Source organism: Festucalex cinctus, chromosome 1 (genome assembly GCF_051991245.1).
Source record: "Festucalex cinctus isolate MCC-2025b chromosome 1, RoL_Fcin_1.0, whole genome shotgun sequence".
In the NCBI taxonomy this organism is placed as follows: domain Eukaryota; kingdom Metazoa; phylum Chordata; class Actinopteri; order Syngnathiformes; family Syngnathidae; genus Festucalex; species Festucalex cinctus.
Genome location: NC_135411.1, coordinates 33,913,136 through 33,937,365, shown reverse-complemented (window position 1 = coordinate 33,937,365; position 24,230 = coordinate 33,913,136). Strand labels below are relative to the sequence as shown.

General features: G+C 41.5%; 1 protein-coding gene and 3 long non-coding RNA genes across 5 annotated transcripts in view; 2 read left to right on the top strand and 2 right to left on the bottom strand.

Annotated features, from left to right (window-relative positions):
* The first annotated feature begins 10,965 nt into the window (after window positions 1-10,965).
* LOC144023891 (uncharacterized) lies at window positions 10,966-11,793 on the top strand. Its single transcript, XR_013284640.1, has 3 exons — window positions 10,966-11,241; window positions 11,308-11,380; window positions 11,462-11,793. It is a non-coding gene; the product is annotated as an uncharacterized LOC144023891 (long non-coding RNA).
* A 3,366-nt stretch (window positions 11,794-15,159) lies between these two features.
* grin2ca (glutamate receptor, ionotropic, N-methyl D-aspartate 2Ca) overlaps window positions 15,160-24,230 on the bottom strand; it is a 93,569-nt gene continuing 84,498 nt past the window's right edge. For both annotated transcript variants that reach the window (XM_077531094.1, XM_077531093.1), the window contains 2 exons: window positions 22,212-22,444; window positions 15,160-17,292 (listed from right to left, as the gene is read on the bottom strand). In XM_077531094.1, the coding sequence (XP_077387220.1) occupies window positions 15,721-17,292; window positions 22,212-22,444 (1,805 nt within the window). In that variant the 3' untranslated portion in view covers window positions 15,160-15,720. The remainder of the gene's footprint in view (window positions 17,293-22,211; window positions 22,445-24,230) is intronic.
* LOC144025223 (uncharacterized) lies at window positions 17,784-20,584 on the top strand. Its single transcript, XR_013284827.1, has 3 exons — window positions 17,784-18,114; window positions 18,482-18,568; window positions 18,650-20,584. It is a non-coding gene; the product is annotated as an uncharacterized LOC144025223 (long non-coding RNA).
* LOC144025212 (uncharacterized) lies at window positions 19,129-20,634 on the bottom strand. Its single transcript, XR_013284826.1, has 3 exons — window positions 20,397-20,634; window positions 19,755-19,985; window positions 19,129-19,484 (listed from the first exon to the last, which is right to left on the bottom strand). It is a non-coding gene; the product is annotated as an uncharacterized LOC144025212 (long non-coding RNA).

Here is a 24,230-nt window from a genome sequence, read left to right as displayed (position 1 = left end):
TGATAAATGTGACCTTTTAGTATACAAATTGTATAAATAAGCGAGACATTTTGCAAGCATTTAACAAGTCGTTAGCCCACATTGAATGATATGCTGTGGAAGCATTTCTGTTTATTTCAATTTAATGGCCACAAGCTCATCACTCATTGCAGTCTTCCCCTTTCACATTTATATATTCATATGAATCATTTTTATCCACACGTTTTATTATCCGACTAGATAAATGTGAGGGTGCACAAGTGGCGGCACAAAGGTGTGAGCTTCATTGTGAGCGGTTGTCCTGATGGGGGGGGGGGGGGGGGGGGGGGGGGGGGGGGGGGGGGGGGGGGGGGGTGGTCGAATGTTGTCTATAAAGACTCAGTTTGCATCATTCACATTGAAAGAGCTGTTCAAATGACTCGATTGGTTCGTCACTACTAAACTCTACTAAACCCGCAACTAACACTAAACCAGCGTCCGGTTTAGGGTTGCGCATGATGGCTGACATCACTAATCTCATCAATCACAATCACATACATATCTGACATCACTGCTAACATCAGTGGGGCCACCATAACTCGTTTAATGGCTGTCGGCAAAAGAAAGAAAAATAAATAAATGTGAAAGTCACTATTTTAAGCCTATCAAGCAGTCAGTTATTGAATTAATCTTTGCTGCCAGACAAATTGACAATTTAGAATGACCACTCAAAATGGCGGTCAACTCGATGAAAGGAAGCTCTCCGCTCATTTAAAAGCATTGGACTTTGGATTGTTGGACTGTAATTTGATTTTTGAGGATTATTTTGATTTTAAAATATGTTTAAATGCCATTTTACTTACGAGAACAATCTGCCTGGTTTGTAGGCTATGCTAGTCACAGGAAAAAACAACACAATACGCCGTTTGTGTTCAACTTCAGCAGAAGAAGCATTTGCATTGCTTTTAGGGTGACCAGACGTCCCATTTTGGCCGGGCAGTCCTGATTTTGAGTGAGCCTTGCGTCCCAAGTCCCAGCGTATTTCGCCAACCTCATTGCTTTGTCACGCTATTACGAAGGTCCCGTCCTGGCGTGCCATGTCGGTCAATCACAGGGTTGTCATACTGTTAAACTGTTAAATTCCTTCCTATTTACTTCCAACATCACATTTGGGTTCTCATTCGTATCCACATCTAATCGGTAGCAGGACGGTGACTGGAACTACAACTGCTTCCTCCTTCTGCATCTAAGAATCATGGGAAATGTAGTCTAATATCCACTTCGGTCATCAGTTACTGGTCAGACAATGGAAACTGCGCTTGGGAGTCTTTCGTAAGCAGCACCCCCAACATAAAATAAAGACTTTTGGTTGAGTCTCTTCATGTCATAAACTCAATACTTAATGATAATGTCTGTCTGTCTGTCTGTCTGTGTATCTATCTATCTATCTATCTATCTATCTATCTATCTATCTATCCATCCATCCATCTTTAGTCATGGTTACTAGCATGTAACTTTAAAGTCTCACAGTTGTCCATTTTGATGCACACGTATTTTGTTGCATAGTTCTTGAGTTATGATGGTTAAGTCTTCCGGCTCTCATTGTTTCGCAAACTCAATATTGAAATATAAAACCGGACTTATTTTCTGGAAGTAGCCGTAAAAATGTATTGCTAGCTGACAGCATTTCATTCGTCAGGGTGTCCGTCTTTGACATGATTCACTTGTGTTTGGCGGTTCATTTGTTTCCACGTTGACTCTCATGAGCTCGCCAAACGTTTTATCAGTGAGACAAAGATGCGCGTCGTCTTCCCGCGATCGACTCTCGACTGGTCGTCTGTCAGCGGTTGACAGTGTGACAACCTCGCCAATCATAAGCCTTCACAGTCAACTGATAACCCACGCGTGTGAGCGAAATTTTTTGTCACAAGCTCCAATGGACAAACGGACAAAATAATGTCCAGAAGAATGGACTGATGGACTAACATTCACACCAACGAACAGACAAATAAATCAAATGATCGAACAAATGAAGTCACTAAGAAGTGCTGCCACTTGATTATTTTTAATCGATTAACATGACAGATTAATTGGACGCTTCAAATTTGAACGAGCGGTTCAGAAAATGGATGGATGGATAATATATCGATTATTCAATCAAATCAATTTTCTTAACCGCTTACTCCTTCACAAGAGTCGTGGGGGTGCTGGAGCCCATCCCAGCCGGCTTCGGGTAGTAGGCGGGGTAGCTACACCCTGAATTGGTTGCCAGCCAATTGCAAGGACAAGCACACCAAGGGACAATTCGGAGCGCCCAATCAACCTGCCATGCATGTCTTTGGAATGTGGGAGGTGGGTTAGGGTTAGTACCCGGAGAAGACCCACGCAGGCACGGGGAGAGCATGCAAACTCCGCCCAGGAAGGCCGAAGCATGTTATATTAATGGAGCATTAACACGTAATATTTTATTTCAATACTCTTCAAACAAACAAGAATGCAAACTGTTTGTTGAATAAAGTGGCTCAGTTATAAGCCTGAAGCACATTTTATACAAATCTTTCAGTGTACATGTACAGGGTTACTGATTACTATTATCTAAATTGGAGTGTAAACAAATAGCAATAATGGATTTATAGATTGGTATTGGGATTAATCAATTGAATGGTGACCTATGAATTGTGATTCAGATTGAATCGTTAGGTATTAGGCAATTCACACCCCTAGTTTTTTAGAGTAGGTTTCTTTACATTTTCCCCAAAATTCTCTTGATTTAGTTGACTATTTATTAGTTTTAGTTTTGTTAAATGAGGGCAAGAAAAAAAAAAAGTCACATTGTGTAAAAAAAAAAAAAAAAAAAAAAAAAAAAAGTAAAAGTCAACTGCAAACGACTGTTGGACCTTCTTTCCTCAATACGGCTGTTCAGTAATACTATACAAGTTAGACAGTATATAGGTGACGTGTTGAATCTTCAGATGGAACCTGACGGCTTTCTTTTCACAACATAAGATTTTCATTGTTCCATTTATATTTATTTATTTATTTATTTTATTTGTTAATATGTTATTAGATAAGAATAATTTATTAGTACATTAACATGATAGAGTAGGGCTAGATAAATTATTGCACTTCTTCCTATTCCTTTTGAACATGTAAATTATGACATTGATGAATTGTTTTCTTTCTTCACATTTTTTATTTTAACTTCAACTTATATTTTGTAATGTGTTAATATGTTCAATAACCAACCAAACAACAACAACAACAACTCTCTGGCCTGTACCCACCTCTTCGGCCAAGTCTCCTCTTCGCCGACGGGATCCGACGATCTCTGCCTCGTCAATATTTTGAAGCAGATGTAATGCCGCTACTCGTTATATATATATTTTTTTATGTCAGCCCATAGTGACATGCTGAAACATGGTTGCTATGGAAATCCGACAGCGTTGTCAGCGGTGAAAACATAATGACTCATATAAATATTTACATGTTTTTTAATAGAATAAAATGGCAGCATAGGAACAATATACATACAGGCACATAAAAAAGTAAAAACGCCAGAAAGGCACTAACAGATAATTTTTGAGTAACAACACATTGTGGTTGTCACTAATGTGACCGCTAGGCGGTGCTGTGGTATGTTGTTGACGATGTAGGTTGAGAGCAAACAGTTCAGTAAAGACATCAAGTAAAGAAGCCAAGTTGCCGTCTCAGCCTCTTATTATACAACATTACGCAAACAGCTGTTAACCAACGCTACAACAAAGCCAACACAAGGTAAAGGACCTCAACACATCAAAGTTTAACTTCAAAATACAGCTGTGGTTCTACTGTTAACAAATGGCGCCCTTGTCAGCATAAGAGGAAAAAACAAGGCACAGTTAAACCTGTCTATCTGCGCACACTACAGTGATTTCTCGATGTCTCTCCTCTTCTTCGATGCCTTGACAAATGCACGCAACCACACTCATAAGAAACAATGACAAAAATATACTCCAAAACGACGACAACTGGCCGAGGTTCTCTGGAGGAAAACAAATGGCGATGGCCATTACTGGAAATGGTGATGTGATCAGAAATTTTCCCAGAAACAACACGTCACGGCTATTTGTGCAAAGAGTCCATTAGTTTATATTTTAAACTTTTTTTTTTTTTTTTTTTAAATGCTAGAGCATACCGAAGGCTTTGATGCAGCTTCTGACGTGAAGAGGTAACTTAACGCATTGGTAGTTGTTGCAAAAAACGGCCAGCAGGTGGCAGAAGAATATAGGAGATCAACCAGGGTCATGTTGCAACAAGCTCTTTTTTTCAGTGTTTTCACAGCAGTAGAACACAGTATTCTGTGGGCATTGCAAAATGCGTCAAAAACCAGTAAGACAGCCGCGAACGAATGTGGTTGCTTCAGTGAAAATGGCTGGGAGTGAATGAGTTAAAATAGTTGTCGATGAATTCGATTATCGATTACTTGCCAATTAATCGATTAATTTTGACAGGTCTAGAACTAATGAATGAATGAATGAACAAACTAACACAAGAATGAATCAACAAATAGGCATACACGAACAAACTAATTTTTATGGCTATGGATCATTTTTGACAATCTATCTCATATTTTGACAAAACGATGACCATGAAATTGTGTATTTATATGTTGTGCATGACAAAGAAGCAGGTGGCAAATCAACAAGTTCAACCAATCAGAAGCCTGAAAAAGTCAACTGAGGAAAAGACACAAGACGTCGGCCGCTCCTCTTGTCCTTGTCTCCCATCGATGCTCAAACGCAAAAGCGTGTTCTTAATGAAACGCACATTTCCTACTTTTGGAATGCCTCACTCAGCCCAGTGTTTGAAGATGAACCCTGTGTGATGTTTTTGGCGCCCAATCACGTGGTTGTTAACCTTGACCGACCTTGAGGCAGATTATCGCTCGTGCAGGATCCACGCCAAGGTGGCGACGGCCATCATTGTTTGTTACTCACTGTCACGCTGTCGGATTGCGGCACAGATTGATGATCGCTGACGCAAACACGCACGCGCACACGCAATTATCCAGGTGGAATCCTTGAAGACTTCACGGTTGGAGCCTCTGCCAAGGTTCAGCGTGCGGGTGGCCCATCAATCAGCGTCAGCAGGTGTTAGGGTTAGCGTTTGTGACACGCACGCCACCTGTGGATGTTTGTCACAAGCAAACTTCATCATTCAAATGACTTCCTCCAACTTTATTACCTCTGCCAGGAACACACACACAAAACACAAGTGGGTGATTAGTTTGTGGATTAGTTGCTACATAGTTTGTGATTTGGTTGACTTGTCTATATATCTTTTGATTGATGTTGAAATAACGGCCGATAAAGACAACAAATTTCAAGTTTTCATGATTGTCCAGTCCTAAATTTGTCATATTAAACATGATATCCCACTAAAGTATATTAAATGTATAGCAGTATAACATTTTCATATTTCAAAAATATCTTATCATACATAATACTGTCATTTCATTCAAAGGGCATTTTACAATATTTCATGTTAAAAACATTTGTTACATCAGGAGTGTCCAAACCTTTTCGTTTGAGCGCCAAATACAGAAAATCAGAAGGACGCAAAGGCCACGAAATGTTCCGAAGAGAAGTTGTGTTTAGTCAAAAAAAAAATGTTAAAAAATGTACAAATAATATTTTGTTTTTTGCATATCTAGAAAAATGCTAAAGTAGGCTATATAAACCAATTTATTTGTAAAAGTGACACCTATTTTTTTAAATACCCTCCCTTCTTACTTTGACCATCTCCAAACATTTTTTAATATATATATATATATATATATATATATATATTAATGGTGTCAGTTAAACGCGTTTTTAACGGCGTTAACGCAACCCCCTTTTAACGGCGTCATTTTTTTTTATCGCGCAATTAAAGCTCATTTGGAGCTTTCACCTGGCAACTAGATCATTTGTCTTTCACTTATGGGAGTTCGCCACTGTGTATACAGATCAGCGGTAAATGCAAGGCTTTCATTACAATACTTAAAGCTGATTGGGCAATGACAACCTGTGCGTGGTCTACCAAACTTTTGTTTTGACCAATCACGGTAATGGATGAAAAGTTTGTCTGCGTTGACATTGCTGGTTAGGAAAAAAAAAAAAAAAAAAAAAAAGCAACAACAACGGGGAAAGAGAAGCATCATGGCGAGCCGTAAAAAGGATACAAATTCAATTTTGAACGGCAAGTTTACTTTTAAAAAATTACCTAATGGTGGCATTGACAAGAGCAAAGTAATTTGTATGTATTGCCATCGCGAACTGAACTACCATCGCAGCACGTCCAGCTTAAAATACAATTTGATAGCCAAGCACACCGTTGATGCCGATTCTCCGACCCCTCATCAAACCCAGCCATCCGTGGATAATTTCCGACAGAAACCAATGGATGAATCAACTAAGAAGAGACTCACCGAAGCGATTACTGGACGTCTCTCAGTCACCACAACTACCTCGGGGTAACTTCCCATTATTTTGACACTGACTGGGTGCTTCGCTGCCATGCTTTGTTATGAGGACCGGCATTTCGCCAATACTGTCGCAGAGCACTTCAGGCAGGTAGCTAGTATATGGGACATCAAATCCAAAGTCTCACTGACCACATATGGCGCGCGCAATATGATCGCGATATGAAGGCGAGCTTCCCTGTTGTCTGAAAATGTTAACAGGCTTGTCTGTTTGAGCAACTGGCTCAAAGCAAACTAGGATGCTGTTAGCCATTTCAGTTATTTTTCTAATCAGAAAGAAATCAGAAACTGGGTTGAGCTGGTAAATAATGACCAATATATTGCTGCTAAGTTTAAAACAAACTTTAGAAATAATTTGCTGCACTAATAAGCAGAGTCTCTGAGTTTACATTTCATATGCACTTTGTTGGCATTTTACATTGCCCCAATTTTAATCCCTTGGAAAGGGCTGTTGAGGGGCTGTTTGTGTGACTTTGCGTGTGTTGAATTCAATACTTTTTTTCAAAAAAAAAAAAAAAAAAAGATTTGCATACGAAAATCAATCCTCTTATTCACGTTAACGATGTTACAATTCGATAAAATAATGGGACAGAAAAAAAATCAAGGGATTTTTTTTTTTTTTACAATAAATAAAATGTGCGATTAACTATTAGTTAACTATGAAAAAATGCGATTAATCGCGATTAAATATTTTAATCGCTTGACAGCACTAATATATATATATATATATATATATATTAATTATAACTGTGTCAAATGCCATTTTTAGTATATATATCTCGGGCCACTGAAAAATGGATGGCAGACCGCAAATGTTAGTTTGGCTTACTTCAATGTCATTTAAAAAAAAGTTTACATTTCAAGTCACATTAAATGTCTTCCTATATACATCATCATTCGGGGTGTGAATTGCCTCGTACCTGACGATTCGATTCGTATCACGATTCACAGGTCACGATTCGATTCGATACCGATGAATCCCGATACGAATTTATAAGTCGATTGTTGCGATTTTTTTTCATTCAAATTTAGAAAATACTAATCAGTAAGCTTGTAGAGTGTAAGATTTATATGAAAATTTATTATTTATTTATCTGAAATTTCAGTCTTATAGAGGTTGTAATTTGTTTCATGTTTGAATAGCATTGAAATAAAATATTAAGGCTTAATGTTCCGTTCATATAACATTCTTCCATGCTCAAGGTGTGAATCCTAAAAAAAAAAAAAAAAAAAAAAAAAAAAAAATAGATTCAGCCGATTATTGAATCGATTCGAGAATCGCGCGATGTAGTATCGCGATATATCGCCGAATCGATTTTTTTTTTTACACCCCTAATCATCATATTTAATAAATCCATCAGAAAATGCCCAACAAAACATAATGCTATATAAAAAATAATAATAAAATCCCACTATCATTGTGTCATACAATTTCTTATTGTACGTCATGTCCTGATAACCTCTTCAAACACTTCCATTTTCCGCTACAGCCGCTGGACTTTTACAAAAGTGGTGCGCATACACATTCATACAGTATATAATGAAATCTTAATAAAACATACACTGGGGAATCTGATGCAAACACGCTGACGGCGATGATGAAACTCAGAGTAAAACTTGCCCACATTGGGAGAGTGCGTGTGTGTGTGAAGACAAGCATGCTGGACGTGCTAATCAATGTGTGCAAAAGTCAATTCTCGTTTCCGTTACGACGCCAGCGAGTAAATTAACCAGCGGACGCAGATGCTGAAAATTCTTCAAATCAGGATGGGATTGTGTGTGCGTGTGGAGAAAAGAAGTAACATCGGCCATTTCCTCTCCTCATCTCGTTTGAGACGGACGACATAGCTTGCACGCTCTTAATAAAGTTGCACTTGTTGACAAGTTACATTGTCAACGTGGTCATCATCGTCATCATCATGCGCAATATCATCTCCCGACTTTCAAGCCACCTGTTATTTTCTATTATGGGGTGTGCGGGGGTGGCACAGCCTCCCCCAGGGTAATCACTTGGCAAAAGCAGATGCTCAGCAGGGTGTGCTCCTCTAACCCCGGGTTTTCACTGGATGCGGTTGCGGTGCGGTTGCAGTGCGGTCCGGCGACGCAAGCAATTAGATTCCATTCATTCGAATGGTGCAGTTTACACCGCTTGCGGGTGCGTTGCGTGTCGACTGCGGAAGGCCTGCGGCGTGCCGCAAGCCTTCCGCAAGGATAGCCTATTTTCTATTTTTGCCGGACGCCGCAGCGGTAGGCCTCCGGCAAATGGCAAGCTAGCACAAAACACATCGAGCGGGACAGGAAGACCGAGGCAGTTTCAAAATAAATTTCCGGTTACCTTTCAGAATAAAACACTCGCCAGCTCCTATTTTGCAAGTTTTTCAGCAAAACGTGACGTGGCGTCGCCGGGCCATGTGCTCATTCACGGTTTAGACACCAGCGAACATGGACGAGGAGAGGTTTATATTGGAGGTGGAAAACCACAAAATAATATATGACACGGCACATCCTTTTTATAAGGACTGTAATGTATTGTGAGTTTGATGTTCGCGATTGCTTGTTGTGCCTGTCTCGCTTGCCGTACTGAGCGGCAGCCGGACCCGGAAGACAGAAATAAAGAGTGGACCCGCACTGACCCGACTCTCGTTATTAATATACTTTACAAGGACAACCAAAAAAAGGATGCTGCATGGAATCTCATATCTTTCTGCTTCTCTGTTGAGCAGACTTTCTGTATGTTTGTCGTTGTGAAATGCCACATGATCGAGCGCGCGCGGTCCCGCGAGACACGTTGGGAAGTGGGCGGCGACGGAGCTGCCGGACCGCAGCTGTGCGGAGCCGGTGTGGATTGACAAAAAAATTGACCCGTCCGGAGCACGCAGTCAAGACGCACCGCACCGCAACCGCACCGCAACCGCATCCAGTGAAAACCCGGGGTAACACTTTGCAGCAGCTGGCCTACCTGTGTGCGTGTGCGTGTTTTGTGTGTAACCATGAAATGAAGTAAGTCATTGAGGTGATTGATATCATGTAGCTTATAACGCAGCATGAGTGCGTTTTCGATAAATGATTTGAAGTTGTGTTCCATTCCTATTTCTATCAAATAACAGTACTAGAATTTGTGAAATGTGTATTTTTGTGACGGTGGGCCAGCCGGCAGCGGCGGACGGGTCCTGACAGATGGCCGCCGCCTTGGCGGACGCTCAACAAAAGACTTGATGAAGAGTAATGGCTGAAGAAGAGCAAGTTCATCATCAAAGAGCCAAACGGGAACAAAAAGTGAGGCCATTAGACGCCTTTAATGTTAGACAAAAGCGCTCAACATCCATCAACGCAAAACAGCAACATCAATATCACATCTGCTTAATGTTGTTATGGACATTACAGACCCACTTTTTGGATTCAGTTAATGGACTAACTCACTAGGAAGAGTTTGTCTTTTATGGAATCCTGGAAATGGACAAGATAACATTAAAAGGGTTGCTTTACAGAAAAATGGCTGACCTCTTGTCGGTTTTCAGCCACGGGTATTTGCCTTTTTTTTTTCTTTTTTGACCAAATTTCATGTTGTCAAGTCAAACTAGCATCAGGGGATGAATGTTCAAAACATACAAAGAAATCCTGAAAAAAAAAAAAAAAAAGGCCAAAACATGGACAATTCAAACTGAATGGCTAGACTTTCCGTGTCTTTTTGTGCACGACTCATGATAAACATGCCCACCAAATTTCATGAAGTTAATTTGTGGGCCGAATTTCCAAAACATTCAGAAAAAAACCTAAAAAAAAATGTCCAAAACGACGATTAAATTGCCACTTCAAACTTAAATTGCAGACTTCCTGTGTAATTTTGGGCATATCTTGGCCAAATTTCATGTTACCAATGCTGTTTTTCCATCACCATACGCTACCACACCACATTTTCCATTACAACTGGCGCACGGCGGGAAGGGGGCGGCAACATTTGAACTGTCCAAGCCAAGCTTGCACTCGCACAGTGCGTGCGGATCTGAGATAACATTTCACGAGTGGCAAGTCGCGCCAACATTGAACCATATTTACAATTTAATATGGACCACCATGGATGAAATATTGCGATTCACGACCGGCTCGCAATATCTGAATGGAGAGCTCTGCCGCTGGAGCTCTCATTCAAATGAATGGGAACACACGACCAACCAGCGTTGTGCACTCGCGATGTTTCTCAAAACCACAAACATTACAAATCCACCCACAAGTACCTTTTAAATTGTAAATATAGTTCAGTGTTGTTGTAAAACATTATTATATTTATTGTATGTACCGTATTTTTATGACTTTGGCGAAGACCGGCGGGCCCCTCTGCCTCTTCTCGCTTAAAACAAGGAAATGGGCGTGTGCCACGGTGTTGCTTGTGGCGTTGCTGTCGACCAATCAGACGACAGGTGACGTCACGGCCCCGCTAGCCTCCCGACGGCCGGCGCCGCAGAACCACTGCTTGAAAGGGTTCTAAACAGCGGTTACAACGGAACCGCTCGGCCCTAAAGAGTCCCATGGAGACACTAACATCCAGGGACAAAAAAAAATGCCGCTTCGGTGCTGAACCGGTCCGGTGGAAAAGAGCCAAACACCAGCTTTGGGGGATGAATGTTGAATTCAATCAAGGTGTAACCAGGTAGTTAGATAGGACGTTGTTTTTTCCAAATGCATCAGCCCTGTTATATCCGCCTCTCTAGCAAGCCAATCAAGCTCATGTTAAACACCGGTGTATGCCGAGCAGTTGTCACTCGTCGGTTGACCGTTGCTAGGTAAGCAGCTTTTTACTTTTTAGCCTGAATTTAGTGTTGTTATATATTGTTGTTTGATTTTATTAGGAAGTCACGGAGTGGTCTTGAGAAAGATGCTCAGTTGAAGCATCTGGTGGCGTGGATTGCTGCTACAATGAAGGTACATGAAGTGTATGTCGTACAAGCCGATCGATTGTGTATTTAATACTTTGTGTACTTAATAGGTGTTGTTTTGTTGCAGCTTGCCGCTACTGTTTAGCCAACTCTCATTCATTTATTGGTATATAGACTAAAGCTCTCTTTTGTCCCTTTTAGCTAAAATGTATTATTAATATTAAGCACTTTAAAGCACTGATGTACTTTGGCTAGTGGTATTTGTAGTATGTGATTTTGCTGTTTTGTTAACTTATTTGTTTGGTTTAGCGTGAATAACTAACATTTTGATTGGATTTAAATTTACCTCAAGTTTGCTGTTTTGTTATTCCTGCATCTACTTTTAGCTAAAGATTGCCTTTTAAAATTTGTAATTCTAATAGTGTCTATTTTGTAATTTTTAACTCAACCACTTAAGCACTTTACACAATGTAAATAAAGTATTGTTGCCACCACTTCTGCTTCCTTATTGTTGCCAGATCGGTCCCCACTGTAGTGGGCTCGGTTACAAAGGGAACAGGGAAAAGGACCAAAATGACAATAGATGTTTCAAACCAAATGGCAGATTTCTTCTGTCTTTTTGGGCATGACAAATTCTATGTTGCTAAGCTGTCTTGGGAGCGCTGGGTTTTCAAATCAGCGATTAATTTGGTCTGTGAATGATGCAAAAATGAAGCAATTCTTCCTTCACCTTGGCTTGTCCAGCATCTCATTAGCAGGAGAGCGGGGAATATGTAATGATGGGGGCGTCCTCCTCTGGTGGCGTAGAGGTGATGAGATGGAGGAAGGAAGATGGGAAGAGCCCATTAAAGCTCTCGCTGCCCTTGTGGATGCTTACAAGGAAAAGGGAGATTAAGGACATGATGACGGAAGAAGAAACGTGAAGGTCAACAAGGAGCTACGTTGTGAAACGTACGTACGTGAAAACAACACGCTCGTGATGATAGATTTGAAAAAAGAAATCAGCTTGTGCAACTTTAGTTAGACTTTTATCTACACAAATCTCCATTTCATTTCCCAAAACGCTTTCCGGTACTCGTAATATGTGACAGCAGATGCAAAAAAACGACAATTACAAACATTGCCAAAAAGAGTTCATACCATGTTGCGCGGCATCCTCAGTGGTTTTGTGCGTTTATGCACAGAGTTGTCAAGTCTGCAGGCCAGAAAGAGTTCAAGGATCTGTCAAAGCTGCGCACCACGGGTCCACACATCACCACTACCCAGCTAATGAGGGTCACAGTGTGGGACGTGAGCCAACATGGAGCCAAGCAGGTGCTTTGATGAAACACATGACTAACACCTTGTCTGCGGGGAAGCGTGTCTGGGACACAAAGTTAAGGGGAAACTTTTCCACCTTAAAAGTCTATCCACCCACTGCTGACTTTGAGCAAGAAGCCAAGTCCGCCTTAGACTGGTTGCCAGCTAATCGCAGGGTACGCTAAAGGCATCACTTCAAAGTAAAGTAGCAGCCTTCTTGTCTTTTCGGACATGGCTGCGAGTGGCTTTTATGTGGGTCTACTCCTAATTGACATGTTCGCCAAATTTCATGCTGTGAAGCAGAATTGTCTTCGGGGGCTGAATTTTCAAAACTTGCAAAGAATGAACATGAAAATGACCAAACTTACCACCAAATTGCCACTTCATAGCAATATAGCAGGACTCCTGTTTATATTTTTTGGGGCATGGGCGTGGCTTCTTGAGACTATTTTGTGGGTCAACATATAATTGGCATGTATATTGGTCTGTAAGACTTAAAAGGCCATCAGGGACTGAATTTTCAAAACATTCAACAAAACATGGTAAATGATCAAATTGACCCTAAAATGGACGCTTCAAACCAAGACCTTTGTCTCTTTTTTTCGGCATGTTTGTTTTTGTTGTTATGGTAGACATTTGAACCAAATTTCATTTTGCAAAGTTAAAGGTCTGAATTTTCAAAACAGAAGAACCATGTACTATAAATGGCCTAAATTACAGAAAAATGTTTGCAAAAAGCACAACTGCTGACTTATTGTGCAATTTTGGGCATGGCATTTTGAGGCTTTTTTTTTTTTTTTTTTTTTCCCCGTAGGGCAACTAACCAAATTTCATGATTCAAAGTTAAATGGGCTTTATAGGGTCGGGGTTTTTAAAGCATTCAAAGAAATCCTGGAAATGACCAAAAGACTGTAAAATAGACACTTCAAAGCAAAATAGCAGACATTGTATGTCTTTGCAGGCATGGCTTCTTGACAATTTTTTGTGGGTATACACAGGATAGACATGTTTAATAAATTTCAAGCTGCTAAGTTAACCCGTCTTCAGGGGCTGAATTTTCTAAACATTCAAAGAAACATTGAAAATGACCCTGGCCAGATGGCAAGCTTCCTGTCATTTTGAGTGTTTGAGACTATTTGTGGGTCTACTTATGAAATTTGGTAAACAGGTTTACTGTTGACCAAAATTCATGCTGCTAAGTTAAAATAAAATTTATTGGGGATGGTGGGGCAAAACAGTGGAAAACTGACTTTTTAATATTAGCTGGGTTTTTTTTTTTTTTTGGATGCCCGTCCACCCATCAAGTTTGAAAATAAATTTAAAAAATGTGTTTATCGGCAATTGATCTGATTTGGCTCGTTCAAATTTTCTTTCAGAAAATATATATTTTTCTGTATATTTTGGACTTTTGCCTGCACAAAAACCCCATTTGGGATAATGGAACCAGTTGTTTTATTTCAATGCAACAAATATGACAAAACCTTTGATCATGTAAATCACAGGTCTCAAACTCCAGTTCTCAAGGGCCGCAGTCCTGCATGTTTTAGAGGTTCCTCTCCTCAAACACACCTGATTCGTCAGCAAGCTCTGCAGGAACCTGATAATGATTCTCATTATATGATTCAGCTGTGTTTGAGGAGAGAAACCTCTAAAACATGCAGGACTGCGGCCCTCGAGGACTGGCGTTTGAGACGTGTGATGTAAATCCTGAGTGGTCTGTACTAAATCTAGGTAGTTGTTGGTCCTTGAGGCGCATGGGCACTCCTTGAAATTGTGAAAAGAACAAACAAACAAAATGTCTGCTTTTGTGAAAGTGTATTCATGTGGAGAGCGAGACAGAGCATTGACCTTGTTGTTTATTAAAGGGTAGTGTAACATTGGAAATACGCATTACACGTTTTGATATATGTTCGCCTTCTGAGCTCAAGATTGGTCTCTATAATAGTGATGGCAAAATTTTTTACTTGAATTCATTTTAGAAAAGTAAAACAAATGTTTTATATACTGTATAATATATATCTATACACCTATATTTTATATATATATATATATATATATATATATATATATATATATATACAGTGGTGCCTTGACTTATGGAGTTTAATTTGACACGTACCTCAATTATTCCCATTGAAATAAAATGAATTGCAATGAATCTGTTCCAGCCCCACAAAAAGCAAAAAAACAACAAAAAAACAAACAATTTTGGTTCAGTGTTTTTAAAAAGTGTAATAAAACAAAAACAGCACTTTTTTTTTGTATGAAAACATAAAGAAAAGCATAGAGGAGAATGTCAAATTTCCATAAAGTATTGGATGTATGCCTTTTAAGGGGTGTGACCTAATTCCTATGTTCTTCAAATGCTGGCCTATTGATACTGGGCTGCACAGGATTAGAAGAAAAACATGTATTTTGTTGTAGAACATAAACGTCCTGATGGGGAATATATGCAAGCTCCGCCCCCCCCCCCCCCCCCAAAAAAAAAAATAAAAAATAAACAAATAAACATTTGCTCCCCTTGTCGATTAGTTTCCTATTGGGAAATGAATCTAAACTAAGGGACGGTCCATGACAAATCCGTACTACTATGAAGTAAGTGGTCTCTGGTGGAAAAAAGGTTGGTGACCACCTTTTTGATTGGGACCGGGAACTTGGCTGGTGAGTCTGCATGTGAGCATCGGGATGTGAGTTGTGGCCTACAGCAGCTCTTGCACATGTTGTCATTTTGCATTTGTGGATATAAACAGCTGAAAGTGGTTTGGCTTTCTTAACCCACATGCCAGGGCATTACATGAGCATATCTGCGACTCCACCTCAAATACATTGCAAAGTGACTGCTCGTAACTTGAAAAAACTAAGTGGGATCGCTCTTAAGTCAAGGCACCACCATATGAGTATTTAAAAATATCGGAGAGGTTAACTTGTTAAATGCTTTTAAAGACTTTGTTCCTGGCTTGTCCCAGTCGTTAGTCAGTGTCTTGTGTTTTTATGACACTGAGAACTGAGAGATGACCTCTCAAAATACACTGGTGGTGGTCACTTGCATTTCTATATATATATATATATATTTTTTTTTTTGCTTATTCACACCTCTGACTCCAGGCTGGAGACTCTCCCCCAGGGTTTTGGCACAAACGGACTGTTCACCCGACGCGCCACCAACACCTGCCGGCGTTCCCTACCCGCCGAAACGGGCTGGTCCCGCTCGGCCCCGAACATGCTGTTCTGGTAGCCCACGGGCCGGCCGACGGCGTGTTCCGGGCAGTGAGTGGCACATGGGAACAGGTGGCACACATCTTTGGGGCTGTCGTAGAACTGGGTCGGCGGTGCGACATAGACAGGCATGTCCGAATAGGAGTTCAGGTAGGTGGAGTAGTGTCTGTGCACCAAAGTGGACGAGGACCGGCGCAGGGCGGCGGGATTCTGCAGGATGGCCTCCCGGTACGACGGCAGCCGAGTAGAGTCGGCGTACTTGAGTTTCTGCTTGTAAGGGTATGAGCCCATGTGGGCCGGGTCCAAGTAGGCAGGCTCGGCGGCCAGTGGGTAGCAGGACAGGTTGTGGCCCAGGCTGCCGTACAGCTTGTGGGGCTTGGCGCCGGCCGGCACCACTACCCGCGGGAACAGGTCGGGCATGTCGGCGCGGGGCGATGTGGAGGTGGACGGCTTGGTCTCATCCACCTGCCGGAAGCGCTCGTTACTCCAGGTGGCTTTGAGGAAAGAGGCTCTGCGGTTGAGTTTATCTTTGCCCAACAAGGGTACATCATCCATCTCGGGTTCAAGATACGACTTCATGCAGGAGTTGCAGCTGGCCGCGGCACTCGGGTAATGTCCCGGGGTGGCGCAAGGGTAATGTCCCGGGGTGGCATCCGGGGTGTGGTTTTTCATCAGCTGGTTGGCTCGGAGCTCAGCCAGACAAGATCGTGGCTCATCGTAGTCGGCTCTCGATCTCAGGTCGGGGGCGTCGAACACGTAGCTGCGCATCCTGCGGCCGCTGCAGTCCGGTGGATAACTCAGCTTCCGCCTCAGAGGGACCTTAGGCTCCACATAGACGTTGGGAACCTGAATTTCCCGGTAGGTGATGAACGGGGATGCCGGATGCCGCACCGGGTTCTCCACGTAGAGCCGGCCGGCACGGTGAGGCTGGGCGGTGGGTGACACGTCGGGCATGGCGAGGTGGGGGCTGCTGAGACTGGAGATGGGCAGCGTCCTCTCCAAGAGGTTGTTGCGGGCGGGGAGTGTGTAGCGTAGAGGCGTGGGCCGGGTAATCACCCGCGGTTTTTCCAAGAGCGGCTGGGCCGCGGCGTCCCCGTAGTGGACAGGGAAGGTCGGTGTGCGACTCCTCACCGGGTAGGGCGAATGGTTGTCAGTGATGCTGGCGATGTAGGGCAAGCGGCAGTGCGCCACGTCGGCGGTGGTGGCCACGCGAGGCGGGAGTCCGGTCCGGGTGTTGTCAGCGGCCCCCCTTCGGCTCCAGCTCTCCAGAGTCTTGGTGGCGCTGTCCAAGGAGTTCTCCACCCGGGCGGAGGACACCATGTCCTTTGCCGTCTTGAGCATCTTTAGCATGTTGGCCTGTGAGTAGTTGGTGGTGACGTCGGGATTCTGGATGCTGCCGTTGCGATCCGTCTGCTCCACGCCGTTGAAGCAGCTGTAGATACCCTGCACACACCCAAACACACACACAGAAAGTTTTTTCATGACATGACAAGAAGCTGAGAACCAGAACGCTGCAAAAAACAGGAAACACGTTCACACAGCGGCACGGCTTGTAAGTGAACAGATAATGCGATGATGTACAGTGTCTGACATGATATGGACAGGACTGGAGAGGATAATTCGATAGGATAGATAGAGAAGGACAACAGCACTATGTGAAAAAGGACAGTATTGGGATGGAACAGGAAAGGACTGAATAAGACTGAGACAAGGTCAGGACAGGACTGGATATGACATCATTGGAGATGATTATTAAGTAAAGTCACAAAAATCTTCTGTTACTTGGACATGCCAGAACCGTATTAGTACTGGTCTGGGATCGTACAGGAAAGGAGTTGAGAGGGTAATATAGGTCGCTTGCACATCGTAATGCATCATGGGAGTTTTTCCTTCGGGCGCCATATTGGGTGTCCGCCGGTTCACAAGGTACACTCGCGAGTTACACGGTAGAGCTTATCAACCTGATGTAATTTTCGCAGTATTTTCACGATTTACCGGAAGATCAAAAACAACGATACAGGCAGAAAGTGTCTCTGTGTGGCGGGATTGATCCTAATTACGTCCTGACCAAGGGTGATTTTTTTTTTTGACGGAGAAAGCTTGCTGGCCAAATGTGACATCTCTGGACATCTTTCCCTACCTCGTGTTGACAACATGCTCCATAACACGCCAACAAATCCCCGGAGGCTTACAATTATTTTGTAAGCGGGTGGATACAGAGTGTAAACTTTAACATCGCATCAGAAGAAACTGTTGCTGTTGCACGTAAGTAAACCACATGGTGTTGGTAATTCTGCACACAAAAATGTTGATTTGTTCTCAGGCTTCCTGTTATCATTGTGTTTACATGCACAGCTGGCTTTACCTGATGTGGTTTTTCTAATAATTTTATAACAGGCAAATATGGCAGAGCGTATAAGAATAAAAAGTAACTGCACAGCCTCCCCGTGGCTTAATTAAATTTAATGCTACCCTTTCACTAGTTACATGTTACTTAATCAACTTATTCTAAATGGTTAAGGTTAACCACTCTCAGAGGACGTATTTTTAGTTTCAGTTTCCAGTACAATAAAACGTGTTCATGGTAACTACTGAGCATACTGACAGCTTTTCTTATGATCTCACGGTTAAGGAGGCTGTCACAACACCCAATTTCTGTCTGGTGCCAGATGGCAACAATTCCCATCACTTCTCACGACAACACCAATAGTATTACCAGGTATGTATGGCTTTACTTTTTGTAGTTTCTTATTTAATTCTATGTTTCATATTTTCATTACAATGTTTGTAATATTTTCAGATTCAGGCACAGATGAGTTTAACTGGACGGACTTCTGCGACTTTGTGGTGTGGACAAAGTGTGATTGAGCGAGTCCACCCAGATCGCTCGTTTTGGCCAGTTGGAAAAGCCAGAGTTTTTTTTTCCCAAAATCCCCTCCTTACCTGAACTGCTCGGGAGAGCATTTACTAGATCAGCAGTGGACTTCCAGTGTTCCTGCTCAGCCGCTGTCACCTACCACTTGCTCATGTACTTCAAAGATGCGGAATAAAGTAGTTTTTTGTGCTGCAGCAGATTGTAAAATCAAATGATATCACTTGAAGTGTGCCAATCTAGACTGCCAAAAGGACAGTGGTTTTGTGACAAGTGTGAAACAAGGATTATTGGGAAAACTGTAACACAGTACTGGTACTTGTCTTACATTAAACAAATTTAAAAGAGAGCAACTTTTTCCTCTGTACATAGTATAATGAAAGTCATTGCGTACCCCATCAACATTACATCATACCGTCATCTCCGGATGGTAGGCACCTGTGCTAAAATAAACTACATTAATTAACAGTTCAATTTTTAACCCTGAAATTACATCTAATCATTATTCACTTCATTTTTTGTGCTTTTAGAAATAATAGAGATTTATGCCATTACTTTAAGAGGGACCATATTGCACATTGAGTCAAATCCTGTCATTTGTATTATGTATAGCTTTGTAAACAAACCCAACAATAGAATTTGTATAAACGCTGCCTTTATTAGCGCCAAACAAACAGTCGCATGTTGTCCTCCTCCAATGCTTTGATGCTCGCCTTCGTTTCCATCATGTCATTGGCAATCAAGTCGGTGTGGCATGAGATCCCTAAAGAAAAAAATAAAGAAAAAATCACAAAAAAATACGGTACCAGTAATAGGTTTAATATAGTAAAGTAGTATAGTTTTTTTTGTCAGTGTAAAAGAAATGTACACATTTTGTTGCATTTTTTAATGTATGAACATTGCTACAGGCAAATACTTATTTCTATAAACACTTCCAAATGTCTCTAAAATATAAGGTGCGTGTACACACACAAACAAACATACATTCACTCATGCATACAATATATCATGTAATGAATTCTGAGTGGCATACCAGAGTCAATGATGTCAGCAGTACTTGAGGGTACAGGTTACTGGAGCCATCTGGCTGCATAACTGCAACAATCTCTGCCACTTCGAGTCGTCTTTTCTTTGCTTGTCTCTCCTGTGCACGTTCATATCTTGGCACCGACTGGGCTGAGACATAGATGTTGTAACTTGGGACCCAACTTTAATGTTGGAGCCCAGTCGGGATGATTGGACAGAAAAACGGGCGCAGGGCGACCTGTTAAAATAAACAAATATATAAACAAATAAAATATGGAAAGACTGGTTATTTTGCCGCAGTAGGGTGGCCGTGAATAAGTTCTCTAGCATGATGTGTAGGCTACCGGGGGTCTGTTTTCTTGCATCACCCCCTTCTGTCTCTTTTTTCCAAGTTTACATTTTGCCACCAAAAAACATGTCATCGGCATTAAGAGCCCAAGACTAATCAATCCAATTTCAGCAGTAAACACTTTGCACTGGCACTACTTGGGTGAAAATGTTCGATGTTAGCTTTCGGCTAACGTCCGCTAGCCAGCTTGTACTACCGAACTTGCTTGCTCATGAATCCAAAACATAAGCAACTTGCCCATATATGGGCGGTCGAAACGTTATTAATCCTCATGCATTAAATAAAGGTAAACAAGCTTACCGCTCACAAAGTGATCGCTGCACACACGAGCCCAAAGTAACGACTTCCCTCCGGAGTCCGCACTCCTCTGTCTCCAGGCCCTGGTTCCTAATTATTTTCGGAATTCTGAAAAAAGACCGACCATTTTCCCCCTTGGCTTTGTTCGAACAGCCAACGATGCAGCAACAATGTACCATTTTAAACGCAGAAAACAAACGTGATAGATACGTGTTAGACCGAAACGCTACGTAAATGGAGGCCACCCAGCATGGCGACTACGAGAAATCCGAGGAGGAAGTGACGACATGTGCAAGCGACCTATAGGTGAGGACTAAGCTAGAGCAGGAAAGGTCAGGACAGAACAGGATTGAAAGAGCTATCTTGTCCTGTTCTCCAATCAGGTCCAGTTTTGTTTTATCTAGTCTTGTCCTGTTCTCTCCTATCCTGTCTTATCATGCTTAGTGTTCCAATCCAGTCATGTCCTCCAGTTCTTCCTCACCTATCCAATTCCCTCTTGCTCTAGACCATTTTCTTCCTGTCCTGTCCAGCCAGCCCTGTCCTCCTTTCCTTTCTCTATCCAGTCCTGTCATACCCAATCCAATCTAGTCTTGTCCCGTCCTTTCCTATCCATTCGAATCTCTTGTCCTGTTCTGTCTTCCAGTCCTTTCCTTTTCCATCCAGTCCTGTCCTATCAAATCCCTTCCTATCCAGTCTCGTCCAGCCCTCTCTTATCCAGTCTTGTCATATCCAGCCCGCTCCTATTCTGTCCTGTCCTATTCTATCCAGTCTATCTAATCTAGTCATGAGCAATGTTCTATTTCATCCTGTCCAGTCCTGTTCAGTTCATCATTCACACAAGTGGACTGGCCTGCTAACATATCCGAGCATGTGAGTTTCACTCTGAGACAAGTTCACCATCCAGCTTGTGTAGGACAAAGTAAGTTATTTGATTATCCCCGATGTGATATAAAAAGCAGTCGTATTGGGCAATCAATACAATCAAAACACTCTGGAACCTTGCGTGAAAGTGACACAGAAAATGACAAAAAAAAAAAAAAGACGTCAACTGCTGATGGTTGCACTTCCTCATATGAGCTCCTCACCGCCTCGCGCATAAGCTCACACACACACGCATACGTCTCTTAATAGGGCAATTTAAATGCAGGTGCTGCCGGATCACAAGCGCCTGCAATATTTCAGTTCAAGTTATTTTATTGCTTTCATCTGGCTTTACTTCACTTTGTTTTGTTTTTTTGGGGCTTGTTTGGCCTGCTATCAACTGCACTGCGACGCTTTACAAAGCTCAGCTGTGTTTTCTGCAGCGAAGACTTCATCACACGTTTCATTTTGCACTGTAAACGAGACCTACAATTGGAAAATGACTTTATTGCCTTGAGTGCCTTTCAGCCGAAAGTGAGAATTTAAACGAGTACATCTTTTATTATCTGACTAATTCTGAAAATGTCTCTGTGAACAAGCCCTGCCATTTGATTGTTCTGGGATGTCACAATTCGGCTACTTTAAGGCCTCATGAGTTTGTATGTCCATGACTTGGAAGCTAGGCTGGCCAAAGATCCAGAGCCACTTTCAAGCCATGCTGCAGGGATGTCAAAGCCAAAAGGTAAGCAGAGCTACATTGTTTCCACATTTGAGGCTCAGATTTTGCAAGTAGAAACCACTCGTCTAGTCGCAACGCCCGAGCTCCGCCACGGTAATGCCAACTTTGCTCCCCATTGATTCAGCAGCAGATAGAGCCAACCGTCATAGTCTTGGCCACCACATCAAATTTGAAATTATAAGCCTGGAAAAAAAATGGAAATGATGCTAAAAACGTACCCTGCTGATGGCCAGGAGGAAGTCAAGGCGTTCAGACTTTCGCACCGAGTGACGCAGCTTCCAGTAGAGCAGATGCTCCCAGGCGAACACCAGCAGGCTGAGGCCCATGGCCACCAGCAGCATGTAGAAGACGCCCGCCATGTTGTCGATGTCCAGCTTGCTGCTCATCACCTCTTTCTTCTCGTTGCGGCAGATGCCCGTCAGCCACACCGTCTGAAGCTTCTGAGTGTCGCCTGGAAGACGGAACCACAAAATCACAATCATCGTCATCGAGATTGGCCAAATGTTAAAATGTTTTTTTACCAACAGGTAGTTGGCGTTACATTAGCATTATAGCAAGAAAAAAAAATCCATAATGTAGAACAAAATATACCATTAATTTAGGACAAACACAAATGTGAAGTTTTTTATGATAGGAGACGTCAATCGAACAATTTTTTTGCTATGACTTAAATGTGAAAAACTATATGGTGGCAGTGAATTCTTCTTAAAAAAAGAAGTTTCCACATGATTAATGTCACTGCAATTTAAAGTATACTGTCAAACTAAACATCAAAGACCTAAGAAAGACACCTTAATGCAAGCTTAATGATAACAGATTTGGTCATTAAAGGAGCATTTGAATGTGATTGGTTACCATCCCAGTTAGAGCATGTTACACTTGTTCAACCAAACATTTTTAGCTGTTTTATCTTTACCTCTCCTCAAAAAGATTTAAAAATTCAGTTAATTTGTACAAGGTTAGGTGACATTAGTACGGAAATCGATGAAATTTTTTTTATCCTGGTTTCATTTTTGTTTAAACATCACAAAAATCTGACATTGTGACAAGTGTGTGAAGACTTTTTATAAATTTGCCCTAATTTATCTTGTTTATAAAGGTTTTATTTATTATTGTTTTATATTAAAGGGATACTTGACTTATTCAGCCATTTTCAGCAGTAAAAAGTTGTATTCTGTACAGAATTAATTTGACAATTTCAATATTTTTCATGTACAGTTAATACCTTTAAAAACACATTTGTCTCCCTGCTGTGGACTGAAGATGACATTACCTATGCTGTGCTGAGGAAATAGGAAATGACCAATCACGGCTCACCTGTTTTCTGGGTTTGGTCGGCAAACTGAGCCATGATTGGTCAATACCTGTTTCCTGAACATGGACGATGTCATCTTCCATCAACAGCAAGTGGAAAATATAGTTTTTAAAAGTATTAATTGTTAACGAAAAATAATGAAGTTATCACTATAGATAGATATATAAACAAAATATGACCTTCTTACTGTTGAAAATGGCTCAATGAGTCAAGTATCCCTATTCATTTTATATATATTTATTTTATTATTTATTATTATTATTATTATTATTATTATATTATTGTATTTATTTATTATTTATTTATTTTATTTTATGGTCATACTCCGATTTAAATAAATGAGCCAGACGTTATTCAGTAGGTGTTTTTTGTTTTACTTTTACTTAAGTCATATTATTCTAAAGTAACAGTACTCTTACTTGAGTGCAATTTTTGACACCTGTAGATTGACAATATCACAACTTACTCTCTATCCTGTGTGAGAAAAAAAAAAAAAAAGACTAATGTAATCGTGGTTTATTGCGTCACTGAGAATCGTCTCAATAGGTGTTTTTTCACCCCTGGAACTTTTGGAGAACTTTTCAGTTTACCTTGGTAAAATCAATTGTTTTCCCACCAACAACAATTACCAGGGCAATTAAATTCCCCAGGGGGCATCCAAGTACTATCTCAGCAGCAGGGGCCGTTTCTCAATATCAAGAACACAGAGTATGTTCTTGTGACGCAACGAGCAGGGTCTTGGTAAACCCGCTCTCAAGAACGAAATTCCCAAGCGCGCATATCTCGCTGGCGTATTTCCGTAATTTATCGCAGTTATATCATGTGACTTGCTTTCAATGGATTTGTACTACTATTTCATCCATCCATTTTCTTGGCCGCTTATTCCTCACAAGGGTCGCGGGGGCTGCTGGCGCCTATCTCA